At 38.6% G+C, this 27,115-nt stretch overlaps 1 protein-coding gene across 2 annotated transcripts in view; it reads left to right on the forward strand.

The window, feature by feature from the left end:
* LRP6 (LDL receptor related protein 6) overlaps positions 1-27,115 on the forward strand; it is a 165,354-nt gene continuing 138,239 nt past the window's right edge. Inside the window, exons 1-2 of one of the 2 annotated variants that reach the window (XM_065941188.1) lie at positions 1-340; positions 22,354-22,747. In XM_065941188.1, the coding sequence (XP_065797260.1) occupies positions 286-340; positions 22,354-22,747 (449 nt within the window). In that variant the 5' untranslated portion in view covers positions 1-285. The remainder of the gene's footprint in view (positions 341-22,353; positions 22,748-27,115) is intronic. The other variant, XM_065941181.1, reaches the window with a different exon arrangement.

A 27,115-nucleotide genomic window follows, 5' to 3' on the forward strand; every position in this document is an offset into this window, starting at 1 on the left:
GCTGAATGAGGAGCTGCGCGGGGGAAGCGGGGCGCCGGGGGAGGAGGCGGCGGGATGGAAGCAGACGCTGGCGTCGCGCGAGCTCCGGGCGGAGCGGCGCGGTAGAGAGGGCGGCGGCGGCGGCGCGCGCGGAGCCTTGACGGGCCCCCCTTTCTTTCTTCTCTCTCTGGAAAGCTGGGAGGCATGAGCGTGCAGCCCTGCCGCTGCGGCGGCCGCCCCGGCTCCTCGCCTCCCCCTCTTCGGGCCGCCCCTCGCCGGTGAGAGAAGCGAGTGCGAGAAGGGAAGATGGGGGCTGTCCTGAGGAGCCTCCTGGCCTGCAGTTTCTGCGTGCTCCTGAGAGGTGGGAGAGAAAGCGGGGGGACGGGAAAGTTGGTGGGGTTTGCGGGGGGAAGGAGGGGGTCTTGTTCTGTTGTGTCTGCGGGGGGCAGGGGAGGCGGGGAGGCGAAGCTGGGGAAGAGGAGTCGGGAGAGGCCTGGTCGTGGGGAAGGAGGGAGCAAGGGGCCCGGGAGAAGGGGCTGCGCGCTCCGCCCGGCCACGCTGCAGCCCCCGCCTCGCTTGGCCCACCGCGTCCGGACAGAGCGTTCGTCCGGGCTGCCTGGCGGGGTGACCTCCCCCCGGAGCCCCATCCTGTCCGAGTGACTGGGGGTCGGTGGGTCCCCTGCCTGCAGTCACCGGGGACGAGGGGCTTTGTATGGATCTTGGCTCTCGGAACGTTGGAGCCCAAGATGCTTCAGCGTTTGGATTTCTCCCTCCAAGCCCCCACCTTTTCCCTGTGGGTCCCGTGAACTTTCAGAGCCCTCTTACTATTTTTTCCAGGCCTTGTAACAACTAATAACTGGTTTCCGTGGAGGGTGTAATGATCGTGGGTGAGAGCACAGTTGGAAAAGGACTCCGAGGTTATAGGTCGAGTGTTTTCAGCCTTGGGGAATCGCCTGGGCTCCAGCCCATAATAAAATAGAAACGTTGCCCTTGCAACCTCTGGCATTCAGGACTTGCCCCTATTTTCGGAGCATGCAAGTGTACAGTTGGCACCAATTAGGAAAGTCATCCTTGGTGGAGAGGAGCCTGTCCTGGGACCTAAGTTACCGTCTGCTGCGCTCCCCTGGAGAGACTGCGTGGCACGTTGGTAAATAACATAGGCTCTTCTAGGTACTCTGCCCCGAGCATCGCCTAAATTCGATGGTCCTAGGTTTTGTTTTTTAGATTGGCCTGCGAAGCTGTCACATTTGCTGCGACTTTTATTTTGTGACAGTTCACTGAGGTTTTTGACTGGCTCGCAAGATTTCAACAGCTCTTCTCACATCAGTGGTGAAGTGATGATGACTCTGATGCTATGGGGCATTTACCAGCAGAGGAATTTAGGTACCAATTGATGCAATGACTTGAAGCTTTGGTTTCAGTTAACAATTCTCACTTGTGTTCACGGTCAGTTCTTTGCACGTAAGGGACCTCTTGGGTGTAAGGAGATTTTTAGCTGTTAATTTAATAGGCTAAATTTATGTTCAGTGTGCACACTTACTGAAGTTTCCAGAACACAATAGTAACAGTCTTGTGTTATAAATGAGCCAGATATGCCATTTCTGAGTATATACTTATTGGATGAGCATGATTGACATTGTTTTGGAGGAGGAAATTTTTTCTTTAGTTACACTTCAGGATTATTCAGGGAGATTCCCTGGAGGAGGAAATGGCAACCCACTCCAGTGTTCTTGTTTGGGAAATCCCATGGACCGAGGAGCGCAAAAAAATTATTGATTTAACTGAGACACGACTGAAGTGACTAAACAGCAGCCGCAACAGCAGGATTATTAGGTCTGCCTGTTTTATTTACTTATACTTAATTACAACTCACTGTAAGCATATTCTAAACTATTTCCACGTGTAAACTTCAGAAAGCTAGTGCTTATTTCATTTTCTTGGCAGAGAATTGAATGCAGTGCTATGTACTTGAGAGGTCTAATAAGTATATGTTTATTTTAGTATGATATAGTCTCTGTTGAAGGGGGATTTTGCTAGAGTTGTGAGAAACAGTTTTATTTGACATAGAATATGGATATATTTTAAGACAGAAGGTTAATAGAATTAACAAATAGAGTCCCCTGTTGAGTTAAATAAAGCCTTGGTGAAATTGCATTCCATTACCCAAATGCTTCTGGTTGCCCAATTGTATTTCTTGGAAGAGAAGGTTATGTTGTAAATGCCACTTGTTTAACACCAGGATTGAGCCCAGAATTGGGTTTATTCATTATTGGAGTTAAGAGAAGTTACACTTGAAATAATATTGTGAAGTATGATATTATGTAAGAAGACCTAGAAAAGTTAATAGTTCAAATTGCCTCATTTCCACCAGCAGAGTTTTCAAAAGTGAAGCTCTTATTTTAAATGTAGTCTAATCATGGTTTAAGGTGACCTTTGAATTGAACATACTTAACCATGGGTATATATTTGAACTAAAACTCTTTTTACTGTGAAAGATTTTTATTCATAATTTAGGTTCTTCTCATTCCTTGATAATGTCATCCTCTGTTAAAATTGTTACTAGTTCATCTTGGACAGCAAGAGAAACGTGATTAATTTGTTGTATTAAGATCACTTTTCTTCACAGTAGAGTTGGAGGTTTAACATTGGGAAGATGGGATGATGGGAGAGTGTGGGAGACCTTTGGTCCTCTGGCCCAGTTAAATCAATAGTTGAAAGCCGGGAAATAATGCTGTCATTATCTGGACTGTGCCCTCATCCCTGTCATCAGAGGACAAGGTGTAATGGAAAGATTGGGGGATTTTAGCACCCAAACCTTGAGTTTAAAGTCCGTGTTTCTGGAAGTCTGTGTCTACCCCCACCCAAAACATGTTGAAATCCTAACCCTAAATGTGACAGTGTTAGGAGGTGGTACCTCTGGGAGGTAATTAATTAAGTCATGATGGTGCAGTCCTCTCTATACCAACTTATAAAAGGGACTCCAGAGAATTCTCTCATCCTCTCTGCCATGGGAGAATACACTAAAAAGACAGCAGTCTGCAACTTGGCAGAGGCCCCTCACCAAAACCTATCCATGCTGGCACCCTGATTGCAAACTTTAGCTTCCAAACTGTGAGAAATAAATTTCTGTTGTTTATAAGCCAAAAAAAAAAAAGTCCGTGCTTCATTACCAAATAACCTTGTGATTCTGATCTAGTCAGTTTTTCTGGGCTCCAGTTTCTTTATCTGTAAAATGTGGGTAGTATTACCAAGCTAGTTTGCAAATTTGTTAGGCATGTTAAACGAAATACTGAATATAAAGTGATTTGCAAATGTTATTTTTTGTTACAATTTTCGATGGTGGACATATCCTCAAATGCCGGGGATTTGAGATTTAATTTCTATGAGATTCACAAGTTCTTAAAGACTTTGATCCTTCTGGTCTAACCACTTCATTTGCAAGTGGAGAAACTCACATTCAGAGAGATTATAACTTGATCAAAATCTTACAAGTGATTAATATTAGAGCATGGATTTATTGTTCATTCTTTCAGCAATTAGCTATGGAATACCTACTGTGTATCAGACTCTGATGGTATATTGGTGAGCAAAGTCAAAATGGGCCCTGCTCTGATGCACCTCACCATCTAGGTTGCCATCCTTAACTTCCATCCAGTTACTGATTAGAAAAGATTATACCTCTGATTTCCTAGAGGAAATTTTTTTATATAAGAATATAAGTTTTGGTGTGTAAATTTTATAAATACTGTGTCCCAGCCTATCTTGAGAAGGTTTTGTTGTTTTGTAAGAATTCTTTGGTACTTTTTTTGTTATTGTTAATTTGTTTTGGTGGGGTGGTGGTAAATACTGTCAGCACAAGCCGCTAGTGTTTTCCATCTCAAATTTTTATAGGAGTTGTCCTTGGAAAATTGCTTAACATCAAGTATAATGAGATCTTAGGAGGATAGAATGAATTTTGGAGTGGGAATCAGAATTTGATTCTCATTCTAAGTTTGCCAGTAGCTAGCTAGCTGTGTGACCTTGGATAGGTCATTTAATCTTCGTACACCTTCATTAGCTTCATTAGGATAATGAATCCTTCTTTTGCAGGTTCTTACTTCATATTAACACACTAAGGGCTCTGAGAAGTTCTGAGGTAGAGACCAATTTTAACTTTGTTGAAATTTACTCTTTCCCAAACTCACCAATGAAATTTTTATGGTGGTTTCTGTAATTTTGTAAATTTTGTAACATTCTGCTGAACCTGTGTTCCAGGAACACATGTAGAGAGAACCTGAGCTAGGTAGCCTTTTAAGCATTAGGGTGAGTCATGTGAATTGATATTTGATGACAGTTTCATATAATTAAATTTGATACTTTAATCGCTGCTTACTTACTTGGCTTTAGATTTGCTCATCTGGCTAGGAAATAATTTGGTTATGAAACTTGGGTTTCAATTCATTGTTTTCATCAGGCCTAACAGTAATTTCCCATGGTTCAGTTTTTCAGATAATTTTTCTTTAGTTGAAAATTTTCCATTTGCTGAACTGAAATACTTTTCTGTATAGTTAGTTGTATATGCTTTGACTATCAGAAAGGTTAGTCTTTTTTTTTTTTTTTGAGTATCAAGGAAGGTTCTTTGAAGGAGTATATAAATGGAAAATATTCTATGTGAATTTATAAATTGAACATAATAGAAAAATAAGTAACACAGGTTATAGTCATATTTAGGCCATGGGTAAGTACTCTGAGAAAATGGATTTTTATCATGGGCATTTTATTGCAGACTTATATTCTGAGAAGACTATAAGGAGGGGAGCTGTAGCGGAAAGCTGTGGGCTTTGCTGACAAACCAAGTCCTGGTCGTCTACTGCTTTATGGCACCCTTGGACAGGTTACTTAGCTTTAGTTCCTGCTATTAGATGGGGTAGTATCTTCCAGGATTTCTGTGAGAACTCATGGTTTGTTTGCAAAGGCGTGGTCAGTAGTAGACTTTGAGTGAAGAGCTATTATTGTTAAGATGGATAATTTAAAAGAAATATTAATGCTCAGGAAAGACAAATAAAACATGTTCTGGGCACTGTTTTAGGCCAGTAGTTTTTGAACTTGATTATTCTGCAACTGGAACTACATGAAATACTTAGATATTTTCTGTTTTATTTTATATAAACAACACGGCCTCTATCTACTTATTTTATTTTTTTTTCTATCTACTTAATTTAATTTACCTTTTAAGAGATTACAACTTGAACCTTTTATGTGATTATTATAAATAAGAATAAATAGTTGATTACGATACTTATTTTAAAATTGCCCATATTTATGAACAAAATAAAGTATTTCTAATAGAAAATTTTGTCATTGTATTATTTGTTTATAATGATTAAAATAATTCGATTCATGGACTTCTCCCTGTAGGGTGGGTAAATACTATACTGAGCTCCTGCCTTGTATGTTTCATGCTTTATGTGAGAGTCTTTATGTTTCTTCTGTAAAAGGAGCCTCCCCTTAAAGAATAGAATTCTGCTTCATGTGAACAACTTGGAAATTTAGTCAGATACCTGGACTAGGCAACCTAAAGAATAGAATATTTGCCTTTGAGATGATTCATTTAAAACATAATTCATCATAAATGCAAGGAAAACTGTTATTTGTTATTAGTACTTGCTTTTGTTTCTCAAGCTGTTAGTGTTATTTGTGGCAGTAGTGACTGTTCTCACAAAAGGTTTAAGTCATTCACATGAGAGATTGGAAAATTCTGAAATGTGCCTGAGCTCAATTTGGTGAAAATTGCAAGTAATTCAGTGCTAATTTTTGTTTCTGTAACATCTTGCTTGGAAGGGCCAGGAGCTTGGGGATGTGAAGTGAAATCATATTTTTAGGCAAAAAAAAGTGAATTTTTAAGTTGCTAATTGACTAGAAAGGTGAATGACTGACCTAACGCCTGATTGCTTGTCCTCCGGATAGTAATTTTCCACACAGTGCCTTCCGTGTGCATTTGAATTCACCTGTACCTTATGGTTTTGAAAGTGATACCAATTACTTTTGATAGGAGGAAATAAATATCATTGTAATTTTGGAGGTCATGAGGCTCTTGAGTTATTTGCTTTCTGCCATAAGGGTGGTGTCATCTGCATATCTGAGGTTATTGATATTTCCCCCGGCAATCTTGATTCCAGCTTGTGCTTCATCCAGCCCGGCATTTTGCGTGATGTACTCTGCACATAAGTTAAATGAGCAGGGTGACAATATACAGCCTTGATGTGCTGTATGTACGTACTGGATATACTGAATATCAATAATCTCAGATATGCAGATGACACCACCCTTATGTCAGAAGGTGAAGAAGAACTAAAGAGCCTCTTGATGAAAGTGAAAGAGGAGAGTGGAAAAAGTTGGCTTAAAACTCAACATTCAGAAAACTAAGATCATGGCACCTGGTCCCATCACTTCATGGCAAATAGATGGGGAAACAGTGGAAACAGTGACAGACTTTATTTTTGGGGGCTCCAAAATCACTGCAAATGGTGACTGCAGCCATGAAATTAAGACACTTGCTCCTTGGAAGAAAGTTTTGACCAATCTAGATAGCATATTAAAAAGCAGAGACATTACTTTGTCAACAAAGGTCCGTCTAGTCAAAGCTATGGTTTTTCCAGTAGTCATGTATGGATATGAGGGTTGGACTATAAAGAGAGCTGAGTGCCAAAAAATTGATGCTTTTGAACTGTGGTGTTGGAGAAGACTCTTGAGAGTCCTTTGGATTGCAAGGAGATCCAGCCAGTCAGTCCTAAATGAAATCAGTCCTGAATATTCATTGGAAGGATTGATGCTGAAGCTGAAACTCCCAGTACTTTGGCCACCTGATGTGAAGAACTGACTCATTTGAAAAGACCCTGATGCTGAGAAGGATTGAAGGCAGAAGGAGAAGAGGAAGACAGAGGATGAGATGGTTGGATGGCATTACCGACTCAATGGGCATGAGTTTGAGTAAACTCCGGGAGTTGGTGATGGACAGGGAGGTTGGACGGGCTGCAGTACATGGGGTCATGAAGACTCAGACATGACTGAGCGACTGAACTGAACTAAATTTTAGAGTTTGCATGTGTATGGTTTGTCATATTACTGTTAAGTAAAAGCCAATGCAGATTTGGGTAAGGACTTTATTCAAAAAGATAATTGCAACAGGGAGAATGCTCTGACTGCACTGTCTGCAGGCATTTCAGAATAAAACACAAAAAGACTTTTATGGAGAAGGGTGAGCAGTCTAGCAGGAACTTTGTAGGAGTGTGAGCTGAGTGGGTGGTGGTAAGCAGATTCAAGATCAGGAAAGTGAAACTGGAGTTTCTAATTTCCTGCAGTCAGTTGATGGCTTGGAAAGAGCTGTTAGGGGACCTAATATCAGCTTGTTTAAGTTTAGAGCTAACCAAACTTTAGGGGCTTGTAGGAAAGAGAAAAGTCTGACTAAAGTTAGACTTTTTGGTTGTGCCAAGTCAGTGGCTAAGCAAGGGCAGTTGTGAGCACTTGGTCAGTCCTACTGTTGTTTACAACAAAATTTGTCAGTCTTAGGAATATGTTTTAGTCCATTTAGGCTTCTATAACAAAATATAGACTGGATGGCTTATAAACAACAGAACTTCATTTATCACAGTCTGGAGACTGATAGCCCAGCAGCAGGGTCTCAGTATGGTTAGATTCTGGTGAGCACTCTCTTCAGGTTGCAGATAGCTAAGACCTCTCTTTGTATCCTCTTAGGGCAGAGAGGAGAGAGCTCTCCCTGGAATCTTACAAGGGTATTGATCCCATTTATGAGGATTTCACCCTTATGACCTCCCCAAGGACCCACCTCCTGATAACATTCATTTGAGGGGGAAGTGTAGGGTTTCAGCATGTGAATTTTGAGGGGCAGAAATGTTCAGTCCACAACAAGGTAGGCTAAAGTCATTGTGAGTTTGGTCTTATTATTTATGTTCAGTTCAGTCACTCAGTCGTGTCCGACTTAGTGCGATCCCATGAACCCCAGCACGCCAGGCCTCCCTGTCCATCACCAACTCCTGGAGTTTACCCAAACTCATGTCCATTGAGTTGGTGATGCCATCTAACCATCTCATCCTCTGTTGTCCCCGTCTCCTCCTGCCTTCAATCTTTCCCAACATCAGGGTCTTTTCAAATGAGTTAGCTCTTCGCATCAGGTGGCCAAAGTATTGGGAGTTTCAGCTTCAGCATCAGTCCTTCCAATGAACACCCAGGACTGATTTCCTTTAGGACTGACTGGTTGGATCTCCTTGCAGTCCAAGGGACTCTCAAGAGTCTTCTCCAACACCACAGTTCAAAAGCATCAATTCTTCTGTGCTCAGCTTGCTTTATAGTCCAACTCTCACATCAATACATGACTACTGGAAAAACCACAGCCTTGACTAGACGGACTTTTGTCTCTGCTTTTTAGTATGCTGTCTAGGTTGGTCATAACGTTCCTTCCAAGGAGTAAGCGTCTTTTAATTTCATGGCTGCAGTCACCATCTGCAGTGATTTTGGAGCCCAGGAAAACAGTCAGCCACTGTTTCCACTGTTTCCCCATCTATTTGCCATGAAGTGATGGGACCAGATGCCGTGATCTTACTTTTCTGAATGTTGAGTTTTAAGCCAACTTTTTCACTCTCCTCTTTCACTTTCATCCAGAGGCTCTTTAGTTCTTCTTCACTTTCTGCCATAAGAGTGGTGTCATCTGCATATCTAAGGTTATTGATATTTCTCCTGGCAGTCTTGATTCCAGCTTGTGCTTCCTCCAGCCCAGCGTTTCTCATGATGTACTCTGCATATAAGTTAAACAAACAGGGTGACAATATACAACCTTGACATACTCCTTTTCCTATTTGGAACCAGTCTGTTGTTCCATGTCCAGTTCTAACTGTTGCTTCCTGACCTGCATACAGGTTTTTCAAGAGGCAGGTCAGTTGGTCTGGTATTCCCATCTCTTTCAGAATTTTCCACAGTTTATTGTGATCCACAGAGTCAAAGGCTTTGGCGTAGTCAATAAAGCAGAAATAGATGTTTTTCTGGAACTCTTTTGCTTTTTCTATGATTATTTATGTAGGAGTAGGCATTTTAAGTTTGCCTCAGTGGGATTTTTTTATAAGGAATTTTGGAATGAACTTTAAAAGCCTTTTGAGGCCAAGAAAGCCAATTGGATTTCACTTGCAGTACTTACAGATTTGGGTGAATTCTTCAAGTCCCCAAAGTATCCTGGGGTTTCTGGGCCTGCCTGAAATTAACTTTGCTTACTTACCTTTAAGTCTGAGAACTCTGTAAGCCAAGTACCAGTCTGGTTTTCCCAAGAGGACTGTAAGCGTTGCTCAATAAAATCACCCACAGCTCCTTAAAAGTGTCTGGTGGTATTAGATTAAAGGAACATGACTTTCAAACATGACATCCAGTCAAAGCCTTGGTTGCATAATAATGTTTCCAGCCGGGAGGACAGACTCTTATTGAACTTATGCAAATAACTATATTGCAATGAAAATAAAAAAAACTTAGTTAATACCTGAGTTTTGTTTTTGAATGATGGAGTCAGGGAGATAAAGATCAGTGTCTTATTTCCATTTACAGAAGTAAACTTGCATTGTAGGTTACTTACATTGTCATTGAAATACAGGTGGCATAAGAGAAAAGAGAAACAAATTCCTTGTATCTAGAGAGTACGACATTAAAGCATCAGCAGTATTTTAAAACCCACAGTCACTGTTTGTCAGTTTATTCAGTCCTGAAAGATTAATTCTTGTTCTGCTAGATCTTGGTTTAGCAGTCTCATGGATCCATTTGCTTCTTTACTAGGTTTTTGGGAATCCTGACTCAGTATAGTCTCAGTTATTTAAGTGATGCCATCAGACGCTTGTGTCCAAGAGTACAGTCCTCTTTCAACAATACTTGTTTTGTTGTTGAAGACAAAAGCTTGGCCTGTAGCTGATTTGCAGGTGCTTTCAGAGAAGCATCAAAGTAAAACACTCTGTAATGACAAGACTTAAAATGGTGGTGATAGTTTATTATGGATAATTTCAAAACTGAAAGATCTGATGAGAGTTTATTATAGAAAATAGTGCAGTTGATAAATAAGTTTGGTTGTTTCTATGGCATGCACACCAAAATAAGTTCAGAGAAGTTTTAGGAAAAATGTAAACATAATGTGTAAACATAATGATTAATCTTATTTTTATTTTATTTTTTTAATCATTTTTAAAAAGTAGACATTACGTTGATTCATGAGTATAAATGAATAAGAATCTTTGCAGAGAAGAAGACTTAAAAATATGTAGTAATCCTGAGACATAGTGTGTCTTGAAGCATATATTTAGAGCATATGAAGAGTAATATCAAGATTATCAAGTAAAATTTTTTAGTTAAGTCTGGAGTAAGTCCTGAACATCTGTCTAATAAAATTCCATAAGTAAGTTGTGTGAATCCCTGATGGACAACCCTCACTGGTCTACGAAGAATATACTATATTGAAATTAAAGAAATGAAATTATGACCAAGATAACACTAAAAAAATCATAAAAGAATAAAGAGTAATGAAAATCATAATTGACACTGTACTGTTGTCTAATGTTGGAGGAAGTCCCACTCATTCTGTTGATCAACAGAAACATGTTGTGGACACTGAGACTAATGATAAATTTCTAGGAATGTCATTCAACTTTTGAAATAATCATATTGATCAATAATCATATTGATCAAATGATAATAATCGTTTTACCCATTCAGATTTAATATAGGGAGGGTAAGCATGTCTTCTAACTTGACTGTACTTCCTATACAAAGCATAACATTGATCAAATAAACCAATTATTTTTAATGCCTCTTTTTTTACAAGGTGAAAGGATTAATCCTTTGTGAACTTCCAGGGGCCCTTTAGGAAATTCTAAAGAGTTATAGGTGCAAAATACATCATTTAGTATTTTATTTTGAAAACACACAGAATGTCAAAACCTGTCAGGAAATTTGAACATTTGATTAAATAGGATCTTGGATCAGTGTCAAAAAATTTTTTTGAAAGTGAACATAGGAAGCAACCTTAGCTCTTTCAAAAGTGAGAAGACTTTTTAAAATAGTAAGATGTGATAAAATTAAGATCAATTACAGGAAATTCTGAAAAGACACCGGATTTTTAGTTCCAGGGAGATTGGTTACTCAGAGGCAAAGAAATACCTTTTATAACCTCTTTAAGAGCAGATCAGTAACCCAAGAAATTTTTGTCACTTTAGTAGAAAATCAGATTTTAGTTTTATACAAGTATAATATTTGATAGTGAAGCATTTTCTGAAAATCTTACAAATAAACCTGTCAAGTCTTACCTGGCTTTGATGACAAAATTATTTTTTTTCAGAAACTTGTTATACAGTTTTGTATTCTTTGTTATACAAATTTGTATTTGTTTCTATTCAGGTTTTGTTCTATACATGGTCCTTTTTCTCATTCTGAAACACTTTTAGTCATTTTACTTTAGTATTGTTTTCTTTTTCCTTAAAAGCACATCTTGCATAACTTGTATACAGAGTTGTTCCTTTCTATCCTATTAGAGTCTCCTTTACATACAAGATTGTAACTTATAATTACAGTAACTAGTATTTTACAGAGAAGACTATGAGGTAGAGAATTGTACCACCAACATTTTGTAGTAGCCTGGCAGAGCTTATGAATGTATATCTTACAACTTACAACTTCTTATAGTCATATTCTTCCAAATAGTACAACTTCTCAATGTGGCAGAAGTGAATATATTTATTAATAGACTCAAATATACATAGCTTCTTGGTGCCATGAAAATAAGAAACAGAAGCCTATATAAACTTGAAATGCTTATGCCTCAGTGTTCTGTCTTACATTGAAATGACCTAGGTTTTTAATGAATATTCATGAACTAACTTAGTAACTTAAAGTCTTAGACTTAATGCTAAAAGATTTTGGAAATGATCTTCAAGTTGGCCTATCACAAGACATAATTACTTTCAAAATACAGTTTATCAGAATAATGACTCAACTTGGCTAAATACACATACAGATATAATGCTAGTTTATTCTGTCAATAAACCTGTAAAAGTTTAGGAAGAGAGTTTTCAAGTAGAATAAAAATGTACTTGTGTTATACTTAATGCCTGTAACTCAGAAGACATAGCTGTTTTTATTAAACCTGTGATATCAAACTATGGTCTCACATACCGAAGATTTGCCTAAATGTTTTTTAATTTAGATTCTTATAACATTTGGGTTAGTTTCTATAATTAAAGTTGTGAAACTATAAGAATTTTAATTTCCTTAACTTCTGAAAATCTCTTCTATTAGCACTTTTTGTTGTTTTTATCTTAACAGCTTTAGTCACACACCATACAATTCAAGTGTGTAATTCAGTAGTTTTTAGTTGTTTCACAGAATTGTGCCAGCACTACCACCATCAGTTCTACTCAGGATAGAACTCCCTTAAGGAATTTCATAATGTAAAATTAAACTTGGCAATACCAACTGAAGGTAGGGAAGTAATTTTATATGTAAAGACACATCATATATATAGATACATATGTATATATACATACATATGTATATATACACACATATACATGTATACATATATAGAGATATATATATATACACATATATACATGTATACAGATATATATATGTATACATATATATAGATACATATATATCTATATATATGTGTGTGTGTATGTATATATGTGTCTATATATGTGAGATGCATACACATGTACACATCGGTTCAGTCAGTTCAGTTCAGTCGCTCAGTTGTGTCCGACTCTTTGCGACCCCATGAATCACAGCACGCCAGGCTTCCCTGTCCATCACAAACTCCGGGAGTTTACTCAAACTCATGCCCATCGAGTCGGTGATGCCATCGGAGATGGCTCATCCAGACCTCAAGGAGAGGTCTCGTCCCCTTCTCCTCCTGCCCCCAATCCATCCAAGCATCAGGGTCTTTTCCAATGAGTCAACTCTTCACATGAGGTGGCCAAAGTATTGGAGTTTCAGCATCAGTCCTTCCAATGAACACCCAAGACTGATCTCCTTTAGGATGGACTGGTTGGATCTCCTTGCCATCCAAGGGACTCTCAAGAGTCTTCTCCGACACCACAGTTCAAAAGCATCAATTTTTTGGCACTCAGCTCTCTTTATAGTCCAACCCTCATATCCATACATGACTACTGGAAAAACCATAGCTTTGACTAGACGGACCTTTGTTGACAAAGTAACGTCTCTGCTTTTTAATATGCTATCTAGATTGGTCAAAACTTTCTTCCAAGGAGCAAGCGTCTTTTAATTTCATGGCTGCAGTCACCATTTGCAGTGATTTTGGAGCCCCCAAAAATAAAGTCTGTCACTGTTTCCACTGTTTCCCCATCTATTTGCCATGAAGTGATGGGACCAGATGCCATGATCTTAGTTTTCTGAATGTTGAGTTTTAAGCCAACTTTTTCCACTCTCCTCTTTACTTTCATCAAGAGGCTCTTTAGTTCTTTGCCTTCTGACATAAGGGTGGTGTCATCTGCATATCTGAGGTTGTTGATATTTCTCCCAGCAATCTTGACTCCAGCCTGTGGTTCTTCCAGCCCAGCGTTTCTCATGATGTACTCTGCATATAAGTTAAATAAGCAGGGTGACAATATACAGCCTTGACATACTCCTTTTCCTATTTGGAACTAGTCTGTTGTTCCATGTCCAGTTCTAACTGTTGCTTTCTGACCTGCATACAGGTTTTTCAAGAGGCAGGTCAGGTGGTCTGATATTCCCATCTCCTTCAGAATTTTCCACAGTTTATTGTGATCCACACAGTTGAAGGCTTTCGTGTAGTCAATAAAGCAGAAATAGATGTTTTTCTGGAACTCTCTTGCTTTTTTGATGATCCAGTGGATATTGGCAATTTGATCTCTGGTTCTTCTGCCTTTTCTAAAACCAGCTTGACTACCTGGAAGTTCTCGGTTCACATATTGCTGAAGCCTGGCTTGGAGAATTTTGAGCATTATTTTACTAGCGTGTGAGATGAGTGCAATTGTGCGGTAGTTTGAGCATTCTTTCGGATTGCCTTTCTTAGGGATTGGAATGAAAACGGACCTTTTCCAGTCCTGTGGCCACTGCTGAGTTTTCCAAATTTGCTGGCATATTGAATGTAGCACTTTCACAGCATCATCTTTCAGGATTTGAAATAGCTCAACTGGAATTCCATCACGTCCACTAGCTTTGTTCATAGTGATGCTTCTTAAGGCCCACTTGACTTCACATTCCAGGATGTCTGGGTCTAGGTGAGTGATAACACCACTGTGATTATCTGAGTCATGAAGATCTTTTTTGTACATTTCTTCTGTGTATTCTTGCCACCTCTTCTTAATATCTTCTGCTTCTGTTAGGTCCATACCATTTCTGTCCTTTATTGAGCCCATTTTTGCATGAAATATTCCCTTTGTACCTCTAATTTTCTTGAAGAGATCTCTCGTCTTTCCCATTCTGTTGTTTTCTTCTATTTCTTTGCATTGATCGCTGAGGAAGGCCTTCTCTCTCCTGGCTATTCTTTGGAACTCTGCATTCAAATGGGAATATCTTTCCTTTTCTCCTTTGCTTTTTGCTTTTCTTCTTTTCACAGCTATTTGTAAGACCTCCTCAGACAACCATTTTGCCTTTTTGCCTTTCTTTTCCATGGGGATGGTCTCCTGTCTCCTGTACAGTGTCACGAACCTCCGTCCATAGTTCATCAGGCACTCTGTCTATCAGATCTAATCCCTTGAATCTATTTCTCACTTCCACTGTATAATCATAAGGGATTTGATTTAGGTCATACCTGAATGGTCTAGAGGTTATCCCTACTCTCTTCAGTTTAAGTCTGAATTTGGCAATAAGGAGTTCATGATCTGAGCCACAGTCAGCTCCAGGTCTTGTTTTTGCTGACTGTATAGAGCTTCTCCATCTTTGGCTGCAAAGAATGTAGTCAGTCTGATTTCGGTGTTGGCCATCTGGTGATTTCCATGTGTAGAGTATTCTCTTGTGTTGTTGGAAGAGGATGTTTGCTATGACCAGTGTGTTCTCTTGGCAAAACTATTAGCCTTTGCCCTGCTTCATTCTGTACTCCAAGGCCAAATTTGCCTGTTACTCCAGGTGTTTCTTGACTTCCTACTTTTGCATTCCAGTCCCCTATAATGAGAAGGACATCTTTTTTGGGTGTTAGTTCCATAAGGTCTTGTAGGTCTTCATAGAACCGTTCAACTTCAGCTTCTTCAGTGTTACTGGTTGGGGCATAGGCTTGGATTACCGTGATATTGAATGATTTGCCTTGGAAATGAACAGAGATCATTCTGTCGTTTTTGAGATTGCATCCAAGTACTGCATTTCAGACTCTTTTGTTGACTATGATGGCTACTCCATTTCTTCTAAGTGATTCCTGCCCACAGTAGTAGATATAATGGTTATCTGAGTTACATGTACACATAGGAACACTTAAATAGAGAGCTTACTACAGCTTCAGTTTAAAGTTTCAGCTCACTGATGGTTTGTATAGAAGAGCTCGTTCTCCTCCTTCCTTTATTTTTAATTGTGTTGCTGGCAGATAGGGCACGTTGAGGTTCCTACTCAGTCACTGTGAAGGCTACCATCTTCCCACCATGATTTGTGAAGGGGACCTTTTGGATTTTCTTTGCCCTGACATGTAATCTCATGGAAACTGTGGACGACATTTTGAGTGAGGGATGGAAGAGAGACCACAGGCTGTCTGGGTGTCTCAGAAGCTCATTTGAGTGGATAAAGAGATCCAGCCTGTTTCCAATTTGTATTTTTGACTCCAGGTACGAGAGTCACTAGTGGGTTGCTGCTGCTGCTGCTAAGTCGCTTTAGTCATGTCCGACTCTGTGTGACCCCATAGAAGGCAGCCCAACAGGCTCCGCTGTCCCTGGGATTCTCCAGGCAACAACACTGGAGTGGGCTGCCATTTCCTTCTACAGTGCGTGAAAGTGAAAAGTGAAAGTGAAGTCGCTCAGTCGTGTCCGACTCTTAGCGACCCCATGGACTGCAGCCTACCAGGCCCCTCCGTCCATGGGATTTTCCAGGCAAGAGTGCTGGAGTGGGGTGCCATTGCCTTCTCTGCCCTAGTGGGCTAAAGGGAGCCTCAAAGTCATAGTGACTACAGGGAGCTGAGGGGTTGGTGTCAGAAGAGTGGATAGAGGGGTGGAGGAGATTGGGGTGTTAAAGGAGGACAGTTAAGGATTCATGGGGAACTGAAGGGAAGCTTGAGGGTGGTAAAAAGGAGAAAGAGAGAGGATGATGGAAAAGGGGAGGTTTTAGGGAGATCCATCCTGTTTCTCAAGGAGGATATGGAAGTTCTAAATTGTCTTAGTAAAAGTTTGCCGTTTTTGAAGATACTGGACTGAATTAGTGCTGTAATGGTGAAGCATGTCAGATAAGATGGTAGGGTGCTCAATGGAGCGAGAATTACCTATGGGATTAGATAGTTAAACCAGACATGAGACTTTGAAAGAGCTGGGAAAGAGTATTCCTTTGTGAGGACCCTAGGAAATTCCCTTCTGTCATCTCCACTGTAGGAGTTGGGAAAGAGGCCTCACAGAAGAGCTGGGAATATTCCCACGCAACAGTTGGAATGTGATAGTTGAGGTGTGTTGGCTGAGGTGTGTTGGGGTCAGAGAGTCAAAAAAATTCTTTGCTGGAAAATGTTAAAGTGGCAGCTTACCATGTTGTAGCAGATAAGATGGCTATAGCACTGGTTCAGGATTTAAACTCAAGGACAGATCCCTGAATCTCTTAGCAGGAGAGGAGTTGAAATGACTCTCGAAATGTGATTATTGAGGTGGGGATGGCACGGGTCCATAGCTGAGGTTCAATCTTCATCCAAGTCATGTCACTATACAGATGTCAAATAAAAATAAATTCCTACCTGGCAAGGAGAGATCTTATTTGAAAAGGCTTTTGCAATAAGGAGATTGCTCTGACCACAAGGTATGCAGGTATCTCAGAATCAAACACAAAAAGGGCTTTCCGTGCATAGTACCAGCAGGGGCTTTGTGGGAAAGCGGGACAAGTGGGTAGAGGTTAACGGATGACATGACCCAGGCAGATTTAACAGGAGGGGGGTGTGTGCGGTCAGCTGATACTTCAGGTGAGTGCTTAGGAGAGGGTGTTCTGGATTGGCTTGCTTAAGCTCAGAGCTCGCCAAGGCTCAGGGGTTCGTGGGGAACAGAGAAGCCTGACTACTGGTCAGACCAAGTCAGGGTGTCAGCTGGGCATTTGTGTACTTAATGCAAAATCCTTCTGGGATTTTAGGAAGTATATTTTTAGATCAGGTTCTGAAAAATTCCTTTTAAATATTAGTAAATATGTTTTTTTGTATGACTGTCATATAGTGAACTGTGTTCGTAGGCATTCCCCAAATTAGTTAAAAGATATGTCTCTTCTTTCCAAGTGGCAGAGATCCTAGTTGAAGAAGGAAATAAACTTTAAAACTTTCGTTATCAAGTAAGTTGTAAAGACTGTAAGCGTACAACGAAGGAAATTGAGTCAATTGGAAAGATCCTTGGAATGGATAAGGTTGAATCTGGACTTGCTTGCTTTGTGAGGTGGGAGAGGTATGAAGTGAGCAGGAACGTGAGTACACTGTGGTGGTGAGGTAGGGTGTGCTCACAGTTGGTGCGTTAAAAACTAGTGGGTACCATTCAGAGACTGCGGGGTAAGGTAGAGTCACAGGCAGACGTCGCCTAGTGGAGCCCAGAGGTATTGAGGCTTTTTAATTTTAGGCAAAGGAAATCAGAAACCTTTTTGAATTAGATAAAATAACAAGTATTAGAAGTAGGCTTCCTGGTGACTCAGATGGGAAAGAATCTGCCTTCAATGCAGGAGACTCAGGTTCAATCCCTGTGTTGGGAAGATCCCCTGCAGAAGGGAATGGCAACCCTCTCTAGTATTCGGGCCTGGAGAAAGCTACAGACAGAGGATCCTGGCAGGACCCCTCAGGACCCAGTCCATGGAGTCATAAAGAGTCAGACACGACTGAGCAACTAACACACACACGCGAAGTAGAAAAGGGAAGGGAGAGAGTGTTGAGATCTTTTACTATTGAGGTAGTTTAGCATGGGGTAATGAAGGGCTAGAGTAGGGTAGTGGTCTAAAAAGTGCAAAACAAGAGGCAGAGATAAGGACCTGCTAAAGAAGAATCAACAAGATTGTAATTGGCAGACGGCGGGAGCGGGTGGAGAGAGGGGAAAGGAAGGTGTCAGGGATGGCTCCATGACACAGTAGAGGAGTTAGGGAAATTGTGGTACCATTGACTCTTGAGGGTTTCCTGTGGGAGAACGGTGATGAATTTAATTTTATGGCAGGGAGAGATGGCCAACTTGTAAAATTTTCTTGTCCATACTTTGTTCTCTAAGTAAGAAAATATAGAAGAGAAGATTATCTGAGTTTACCTGATCATAAGCAGCTCTAGTCCAGTAATTTTCAAGTCATCTCCAGCCTGAGTTTCAGTTCTACTCGTATAACTTCTTGTTGGCCATCTCACCATCATATTTCTTATATCTTCAGTGGCTCCTGCCAGGTCCCTGCTATCAAAAAAAATTTTTTTAATAATGCTAACCTTTCTATCACCAAAAGAATAATTAACCACAAAATCTTACAATATTGATGTACACTTCATTTAACCATCTGTTAGCTATTGACTGTTTTAGTCCAACTTCCCACCTTTCACTCAACTGAAACACTTTCTCCAAGTTTTCATAGCCAGATCCAACTTGCCTTATCTGTCCTTAATTCTTGACTTTTTTGCAGCATTCAAAAATGTTGACCAACATACAAACTTCCTATGTGACCCAGCAGTCCTACTCCTAGTTGTTTATTCAAGAGAAATGGAGTGTATGACTCCACAGAAATTTGTACATGAATTGTTACAGCACCTTTACTAATAATAGCTAAAAACTGTAAACAGTCTGAATGTCTACACACTGGAAAATGGATAATCAAATTTTAGTATATACATACAATGGAATTCTGCTCAACAATGATGTTGATACATACAACAAAATGGATGAATCTCAAAAATATGCCAACAAAAGAGTACACACTACAAGAGTCCACAGAAATCTAGATAACAGGCAAAGCTAATCAATAGCAACAGAAAGCAGATCAGGGGTTGCTGGAGCCAGGAGTAACCGGGATGTACGGCAAAGGAACAGAGAACTTGGGGAGTGATAGAAATATTCTGTGTCCTGATTGGAGTGGTTGTCACAGTTGCATACACTTATTAAAGTTTATTGACCTGTACACTTTAAATATGTATATGTGCATTTTATTGAATATAAATGATAATGTAACTTATATACAAAAGAAATAAGATTTCACAGAATGACCAATATATGTATACCATTCAAACGAGAGGGTATATGAGAGGTTGAGATCATTGAGCTTCGTAAAAGGTCTATTTCCAGTTGGAAAAAAAGTGTTGACCATATCCCCACCTATGTAGAATGGCCTCTTTGTAATATAGAGTTAATTCTGATGATGATGCTTAACCTGCCTTTTAGTTTCAAATAGAGGTATAGACTGAGAAAGGAGGAAGGGAAGGTTGTCATTTGAGACTGACGACAACGTTGAGGAGGGTGGATGGGATATAAAGAGATTTTTGAGAGGTTTTAGATGTTGGGATGTATAATATTTCCTTCACTTCCTGCTTCACTGAGATTACTTTGTGAGATGATGTGGGATGAAGGATTCAGAGCATGGAATTTGTCTTCAGGAAAGCAGAAAAAGGTTAGAATGGCACTAGAGAAAGATTGGAAGGAAGTTAATAAAGGAAAATAAGGATTTCTAAGTTCTTGTGAGGGTTCACTAAAGAGATACGGTGGTGATTATTTGAGTTAGGAAGTCTGAAGGTAAGCTTCTTGGAATGAAAATACTGAATGCATGGCATATATGCTACAACTCAGGGAAAGTGTGTGGGGATCCAGCGTATTTCTTTAGTAGATTAAAACAGTATTAACAATCAAATTACACCTTTTAGATATCCCATGCTAAATAGATACTGGTGAGAATACTGTAGAAAGCATTCAAGTATCAGAAGGACGTTTGGACAGGATGAACTCTGGGATTTCTTTTTACTAGTGTACAGAGGTTTGGGCATAGTCCTTTGGAAGTCCTCAGTTGTAATCAGTGTTGCTAACTTAAATTGACTTGTCCACTCCTCCCCCCGCCTCCTTTTTTTTTGGTTACTCTTAAGGTTTGTGAGGACTTAAATGACCAGAAAGAATCTTTGGATTTTGTAGACCAGATGTTTAATAGAAATGATAACATTTGACTTGAAAGTCATAAAAGACATTTAGCTGCCACTTAATGCCATACGCAGGTTTTGTATAGTTTTCCAAGGAAAGTACCATAAAGGTGCCCAATAAATACCAGATTATTACCACCCTTGCATTTTAAATTGTAAATGTTTTGGGGCTATTTCTTAGCCTTATGCAGCACTTAGCATTTTATCCTTAACTAATATGACCTTTTTCCTGATTTTTACAGTGGACGCATAGTATGAGGGACTCAGTTTTAGATAGTGCAGTGAACACAATGCCGACTGATAAATCAGTGTGATGTATTAAGGGCTGAAGTGGAGAAGGAACTGGCAACCCAATTCAGTACTCTTGCCTGGAAAATTCCATGGATGGAGGAGCCTGGTAGACTACAGTCCATGGGGTTGCAAAGAGTCGGACACGACTGAGTGACTTCACTTTCTTTCTATAGTTCCTTTTGGAGGGGGAAATGGCAGCCCACTCCAGTGTTCTTGCTTGGAGAATCCCACAGAGGGAGGGGCCTGGTGGGCTGCAGTCTATGGGGTTGCAAAGGGTCGGACACGACTAAGCAATTAACACACATTAAGGGCTGAAAGGAGCCAAAAGTGAATCTGTGATGGAAATTTACTAATTTGCCAATAGCAGCTGTAGGTACGCAAACAGAAAGGGCTGTCACTTTTTGAAAAAGCTATCCGCCAATTTGTTTTTAACTAAGAAAGTTGGATTTAGACTTACTTAGAAGGAAAGTTCATGTTGTGCTTACTGATGAAAATAGTCGACCTCATAAGTCTTTTTGGCCAGCACAGCCCATAAACTGGCTTAAACATCACTTTTTTCTTTACTCTTTTTGAACACTTTAATTTTTCTAGGATAGGCTTTATGTATAATTTTAGTATTAAGTCTTATTCGAAAATCATTCTAATAATAATATAAAGCAATAAAAAATAGTTGTATTAAGAACTGTGTCTGCCAGACTGAACAGTTTTACTAAGGTATACTTGATAATACAATAAATTACACATAAGTAAAGTTTAATGAGTTTTGACATACGTATACACTTCTGGAACCATCATCAGTCACTACAATATAGTCATCACCTACAAAGGTTTCCTCATGCCCCTTTATCATTCCTCCTTCCTTTTCTTTTCCACTTTCTCTCCCTACCTTCAGATAACCACTGAACTGCTTTTTGTCATAATAGATTAATCTGAATTTTCTAAAATTTTGTATAAACAGAGTATGCAGTATATACTCTTCTCTGTCTGATTTCTTTCACTCTACGTAACTATTTTGAGATTCACTCAAGTTACACGAACAGATAGTTCATTTGTTTGGGAGGAGGGGGCTATGTGGTGCGGCATGTGGGGTTTTATCAGTGGTTTGTCCACCAGGGATTGAACCCAGCCTCCCTTCAGTGGCGGCTCAGAGTCTTAATTACTGAGCTGCCTGGGAAGTCTCAATAGTTCATTACTTTTTATCATGTGGATATATCACAGTTTATTCATCCATTAGTCTGTTGATGACATTTGGGTTGGTTCCAGCTTGGGTTATTACAGATAAGCTGCTATGAGCATTATACATAGGTCTTTGTATTTATACTTTTATTTCTCTGATGTAAATATCTAGACATGGAATGGCTGGATCTATAGTAGGTTGTTTATTCATTCTTAAGAAACTGCCAAGCTGCTTTCCGAAAATGCTGCACCATTTTACAGGCCCACCCTCAATAAAGTATGACTGGTCCACTGGCTCTATATCTTTGTCAAATTCTTTTTTTTTTCCCCTTGTCAAATTCTTGAAATGATCAAACTTTTTTATTTTATCTGATAGACTATTTTAATAAGAAAAGACTATCCTGGTGGAATTGATTTCCCCCTCTTGCAAGTCTTTGTATTTAAAATGCTGCAGAAATGATGCTTTGTTTGTGAAAAGATTGCAACAGTTTCCTATACATTTATTTACTCTTTGGTAGTATTTGTTCACCATTGTTGATTTGAAACTCAGATTATGGGAATCGATGCATTTTGTTCATTTTGACTTACGTACTTTTCTCTTTTCGTTCTAGCGGCCCCTTTGTTGCTTTATGCAAACAGACGGGACTTGCGATTGGTTGATGCTGCAAATGGCAAAGAGAATGCTACGATTGTAGTTGGAGGCTTGGAGGATGCAGCTGCGTTGGACTTTGTGTTTAGTCATGGCTTGATATACTGGAGTGATGTCAGCGAAGAAGCCATTAAACGAATAGAGTTCAACAAAACTGAGAGTGTACAGAATGTTGTTGTTTCTGGATTATTGTCCCCTGATGGGCTGGCATGTGATTGGCTTGGAGAAAAATTGTACTGGACAGATTCTGAAACTAATCGTATTGAAGTTTCTAATTTAGATGGATCTTTACGAAAAGTTTTATTTTGGCAAGAGTTGGATCAACCTAGAGCTATTGCCTTAGATCCTTCAAGTGGGTAAGTTTTGCATAATGTACAAAGGTTATTGTATCTCCTCCTGGCTGTTTTCTTTCCATTAGCATAGACACCCCTCACTTCCAAGAGAAAATAAACACTGGACCCCACTTCTAGGTTCTTTGGACTTCTTTGTCAAGTAGACTTGAATGTGGGAAGTTAAGTTAGGTCATGTTCTTAAAGTAAGGTGTGTCTATATAGTTTTGTATTTCTAGTATCACTTAGGGGATAGCCATGTTTATAGTTCTTGTTTTATCTTCTGCATATTTTATAATTATGAGAGAATAATTAGAAGGCAGAGAAGAAGGAATGATAAGAAGAGTGGTATGTGATAGCGCAAATCTTCTTTTTTTCATTTATTTTTATTAGTTGCAAATATTCTGAATCTTATACCTTTTATTATATACACCATTATTTTGTAATACTAGTGTTTTTTTAATTAAGCTGATTTTTTAGTATGTCAGTATTGAATGAAAAAAATTAAGTTGTTAACTCATATCTAGTTCACTAAACATGTATTTATCATAAAGTTTATTTTCTAATAAGAGAAACTTGAAACTGGGCAAATCTTACTGTGTAGAATGTGAACTGGTCCTCAGGTGCTTCTCTCTCACCAAGTTTCAGTCCTGCCTCTATGATTCCTTGCTGTGTCTCTGTTGAACACATTGTCATGCCAGAGTCTGTCATAGCCAGGTGTAGATAATAAAACATGAACCTGAAATGAACTGTTATTAATTGGTTAAAATCTAAAGATAAGTACCTGTGAATAACTCTTTTAGTACTTCTTCTTTGACTTTCAAGTATATTGGAATGCTTTAAAACTCATTTATAGGAGGGAGTGGATTAATATTATGTAATAAGTTAAAAGTTGGGAAAAAATGAAAGAAAAGTTTATGTATGTTCTTTTGTCTCGATATCAGATCCTTTTGGTGACAAAGTCTTAAGACAATGCCGTATTACAGGAAAATGAAAAGCTTTGTCTGACTATAAAAGATAACATGGGCAATAGTGAGTGAAATTTTAGAGTGAGAAGTTCTAGAAGGCATATATATATACTTTATATAATATATAAAAATGTATTTTTAGAGAAGCGCTAAGAGGTGTTTGCGAAAATCAGATGTTCTTTTAATAAAACATGAGAAAATATTATAATGATCCTAGTGGTAGGAAACAGGGTTGTGTGTTCCAAGGAGTAGGTCATAGATGTTGAATGTATGGTAAACTGTCCTGATTGAAGAATCTGGTTCTTGAGAACTTGCAAGGTGTTTTTGAGAAATGCAGTCTGTTTTGCCAGCAAAGTTTGTTAAGTCTCAGGGAGTGATGAAATGTCTCTGAGGTTACTGCTTTGTAGAACATACAGGGTTTTGTTGCCTTCTGTGCTTATTAGGAAGTAATACTTTGATGAAAAGATAAATAGTTCTCCCCCTCTCCTTTTTGACAAATTCAATCTTATAACTCTAAGGATGATGGAAATTTTCCCAAATATCTATTAAATGGTTAGTATGTTCAGAGCTCTGCTTTTTTGTGTTCTTGGGGAGAGATGGGGAATATCTTTAAGGATTTACTATTTAAGGAGAGAAAACTTAGGAGAGAACTTTTCCTTCTTCAGAGCATGTTTATTTGCATTATGTAGTGTGTATGTGGAGAGGGAAAGAGTGTTAAATTAGAAGAGCCACAAATCTCTTACGGATAGTACATAGTTACGGGAGGTGAATTTACAGGCAACTCTTTTGACTATTCAGGATCTAATAATTTAATAACTACATGAGTCATTCTCATTTTGTCCCTTAAAACTTGAGCTTTACTTCTTGCTGGTAGATCTGATAAGTGACTTAGGAAGTAAGTTTCCCATGTGATGAAAAAGTACATTAGCGTTTATGTGGCTTAAATATTTACTAATGTTTGAATCTCGAATTTGCCAGACTTAGCAAGTAAAGGATATTGTTGGAAGAATCAATAATAATGTACTTTGAAGGTGACAGTACTGTTATTTAAGCTTCTGAGGATCATTCACTGAAGAATATTTTTCCTGAGGCCTGCATGGGGTTTTGGTCAAACACTCAAATACCTTTCATTATTTGTGATGTCTGCAGTTAGTGTTGCATGTGTGTGAGTATGCATGTGTAAATTCACTTTTTGAACTCTTTATCAGTTCTCCAAAAGTTTCTTTTAATTTTTGGAAAGTTATTTCGTGTTGTATGACTGTTTTTTACATTGTGCAACTGGAAGCAGATAAAATGCAGCCAGATGGTGTCATTTCATACTGAGCATGATGAGGCGTGTTTAAAATTATATTTTAAACTTCTGCATTTAAAAATATATTTTATCGAACAGTTTTTTCAGTATTGATCCTAGATTTGTGTTAACACTTTTAGTTTTAATGGAATAGTAATTTTGGATTGAATTATATCACTTATATCAGTTATAGCAAACAGGAGAGATGATTTCCAGATTTATTTTTTAGGGGAAAAATGAAGTTTGCTTACCAGAGAAAGTACATGAAAACAGAGCTGAGGAAAATGGTGGCTGTATCAGAGTTCCGGGATCCTGGGTTATGAGGTTCAGAAGAGCTGACTGAGCGCTCCCACATCAGCTTATGTAAAAGGAAAGCTCTTGAATGACTGGCATTGTTTAAGCCCTGGGAACTGGTGCAGACATCTGTGTGCTTTCGAATGTATGGACTTCTTTGTGCAGTCAGTTCATTTAGCCTAGACTGAAGGAAGATTTTTATTTCCCTCTCTAAATTTGGCTTCTATTAGCCTGAGATTTTTTTTTTTTCTTCTTTGAGTGACTGACAGTGTAGAATTCTGAATAAGGAACGGGAAAAACATGTGTATGGAAATGGTTCCAGAAGTGAACAATCGTAGTTACAGAAAGCAGTATCCTTGCTTTATGGTGAGAGGTGATTCTTGTGTGTCTGCTCCTGATCGTAGAGCTCCTGAATCTGATCCACAGCAACTGTTCTAATCTTAGAGATGTTGAGGAGCTGCAGAACTAGTTCAGTGGAAGGAGAATGATTTATAATTTCCCTGTCAGTTAAGTACATGTAATTGTCATAACTTGAGTATGTTTAAAAGTATTTTCTATACTGGTATATCCCAGATGACTAAAATAGTTGCTGCCACATAGTAGATGTTCAGTAAATATTTCTTTTATAATCCTATTAATTGTCCTTGTGAGGGACATTTGTTTTCTAAGCAATGGAAACTTTTTAATGTGGTCTTGTGAATTCTAAGTCAGTTTGGCTTTGATTGCAGTTGTTAATTTGAAACATGGTTAATTAAGATTTTTAGTCTTTTCATTAGAAGTTATCAAGATCATATTTTAAAGATACACTCATTGGAGCATGTTTCATGTCACATCTAGGTTTGTTAATTACCAAGCAAGTTCCTTTGTTTTCTTGGATATCAGTTTCCTCATTTCTAAATTGAGTTCCTTTCAGTTTTGAACTTTAAAAGCCAGACATTTAAAAAAAGTACTCTATCTCATTTTTATTTTTTTATTTTTATTTTTTTCTCTGTCTCATTTTAAAGACATTATTTAAGCTTTAAAAGCCAGATTTTAAAGAAAGTACTCTATCTCATCTTAAAAATTGTCTTTTACGGTTCAACATTCAGTCTAATTTAGGTATTTTATACTTATAATTGTGTTTCTCAGAACAGATTCTTTAGATTTTGTTTCCACTGCCCTTATTGCACATGCTGTCACATTCAGCCTCCTTTTTTTTAGGGCTGTTTCACCTCTAAAACTAGCTTAAACCTTTTTTCCAGTTCCACTCGATATAAACTGAAAAGTACTTAAAAATATCAAAGGATATGTTTTGTATGAAGAATGGAAAACGTAGCCCATTACTTTCAGGCAGGTTATATATATTTTCAGATATGCTTGGTATATATATTCAGATATGCTTGGAGATAGGTGTTTTTGAAGTTATCTAAAAAGAGTGTGTTGGAAAGCCACTAGTCTAGGAAACCTGTATTAATAGGTTTACTTTACTAGCTTCTGGGATAGAAATCAAGGCCCATGGAAGTTAAAAAAATTTTTTTTTAAAGAATAAATAAATAAACGTGTGTATTTAATTGTATGTATTCTCAAATGTTAGTATCTATCTTTCCTCTTACGAGTGTCTTAACTCTCATCCAGCTTTTAATCCTTTATATCTAGTGATACATATCACATCTCATTGAGTTTCGATTGTGTGGTTTACTATTTTTATGTTCTGTATCTCCAGGCCTACTTTTACTGAGGGAATATTAAAAGGGAGTATGTGCAGTATGACTAAATGACTCTAAGTAGCCTAGTCTTTTAATAGCTTTCTTTGCCTTTTATCAATAGATAAAAGCTTTCCTTGCTTGCACAGTGACCTTTCGA

This window comes from Muntiacus reevesi, chromosome 1 (genome assembly GCF_963930625.1).
Source record: "Muntiacus reevesi chromosome 1, mMunRee1.1, whole genome shotgun sequence".
Lineage (NCBI taxonomy): Eukaryota > Metazoa > Chordata > Mammalia > Artiodactyla > Cervidae > Muntiacus > Muntiacus reevesi.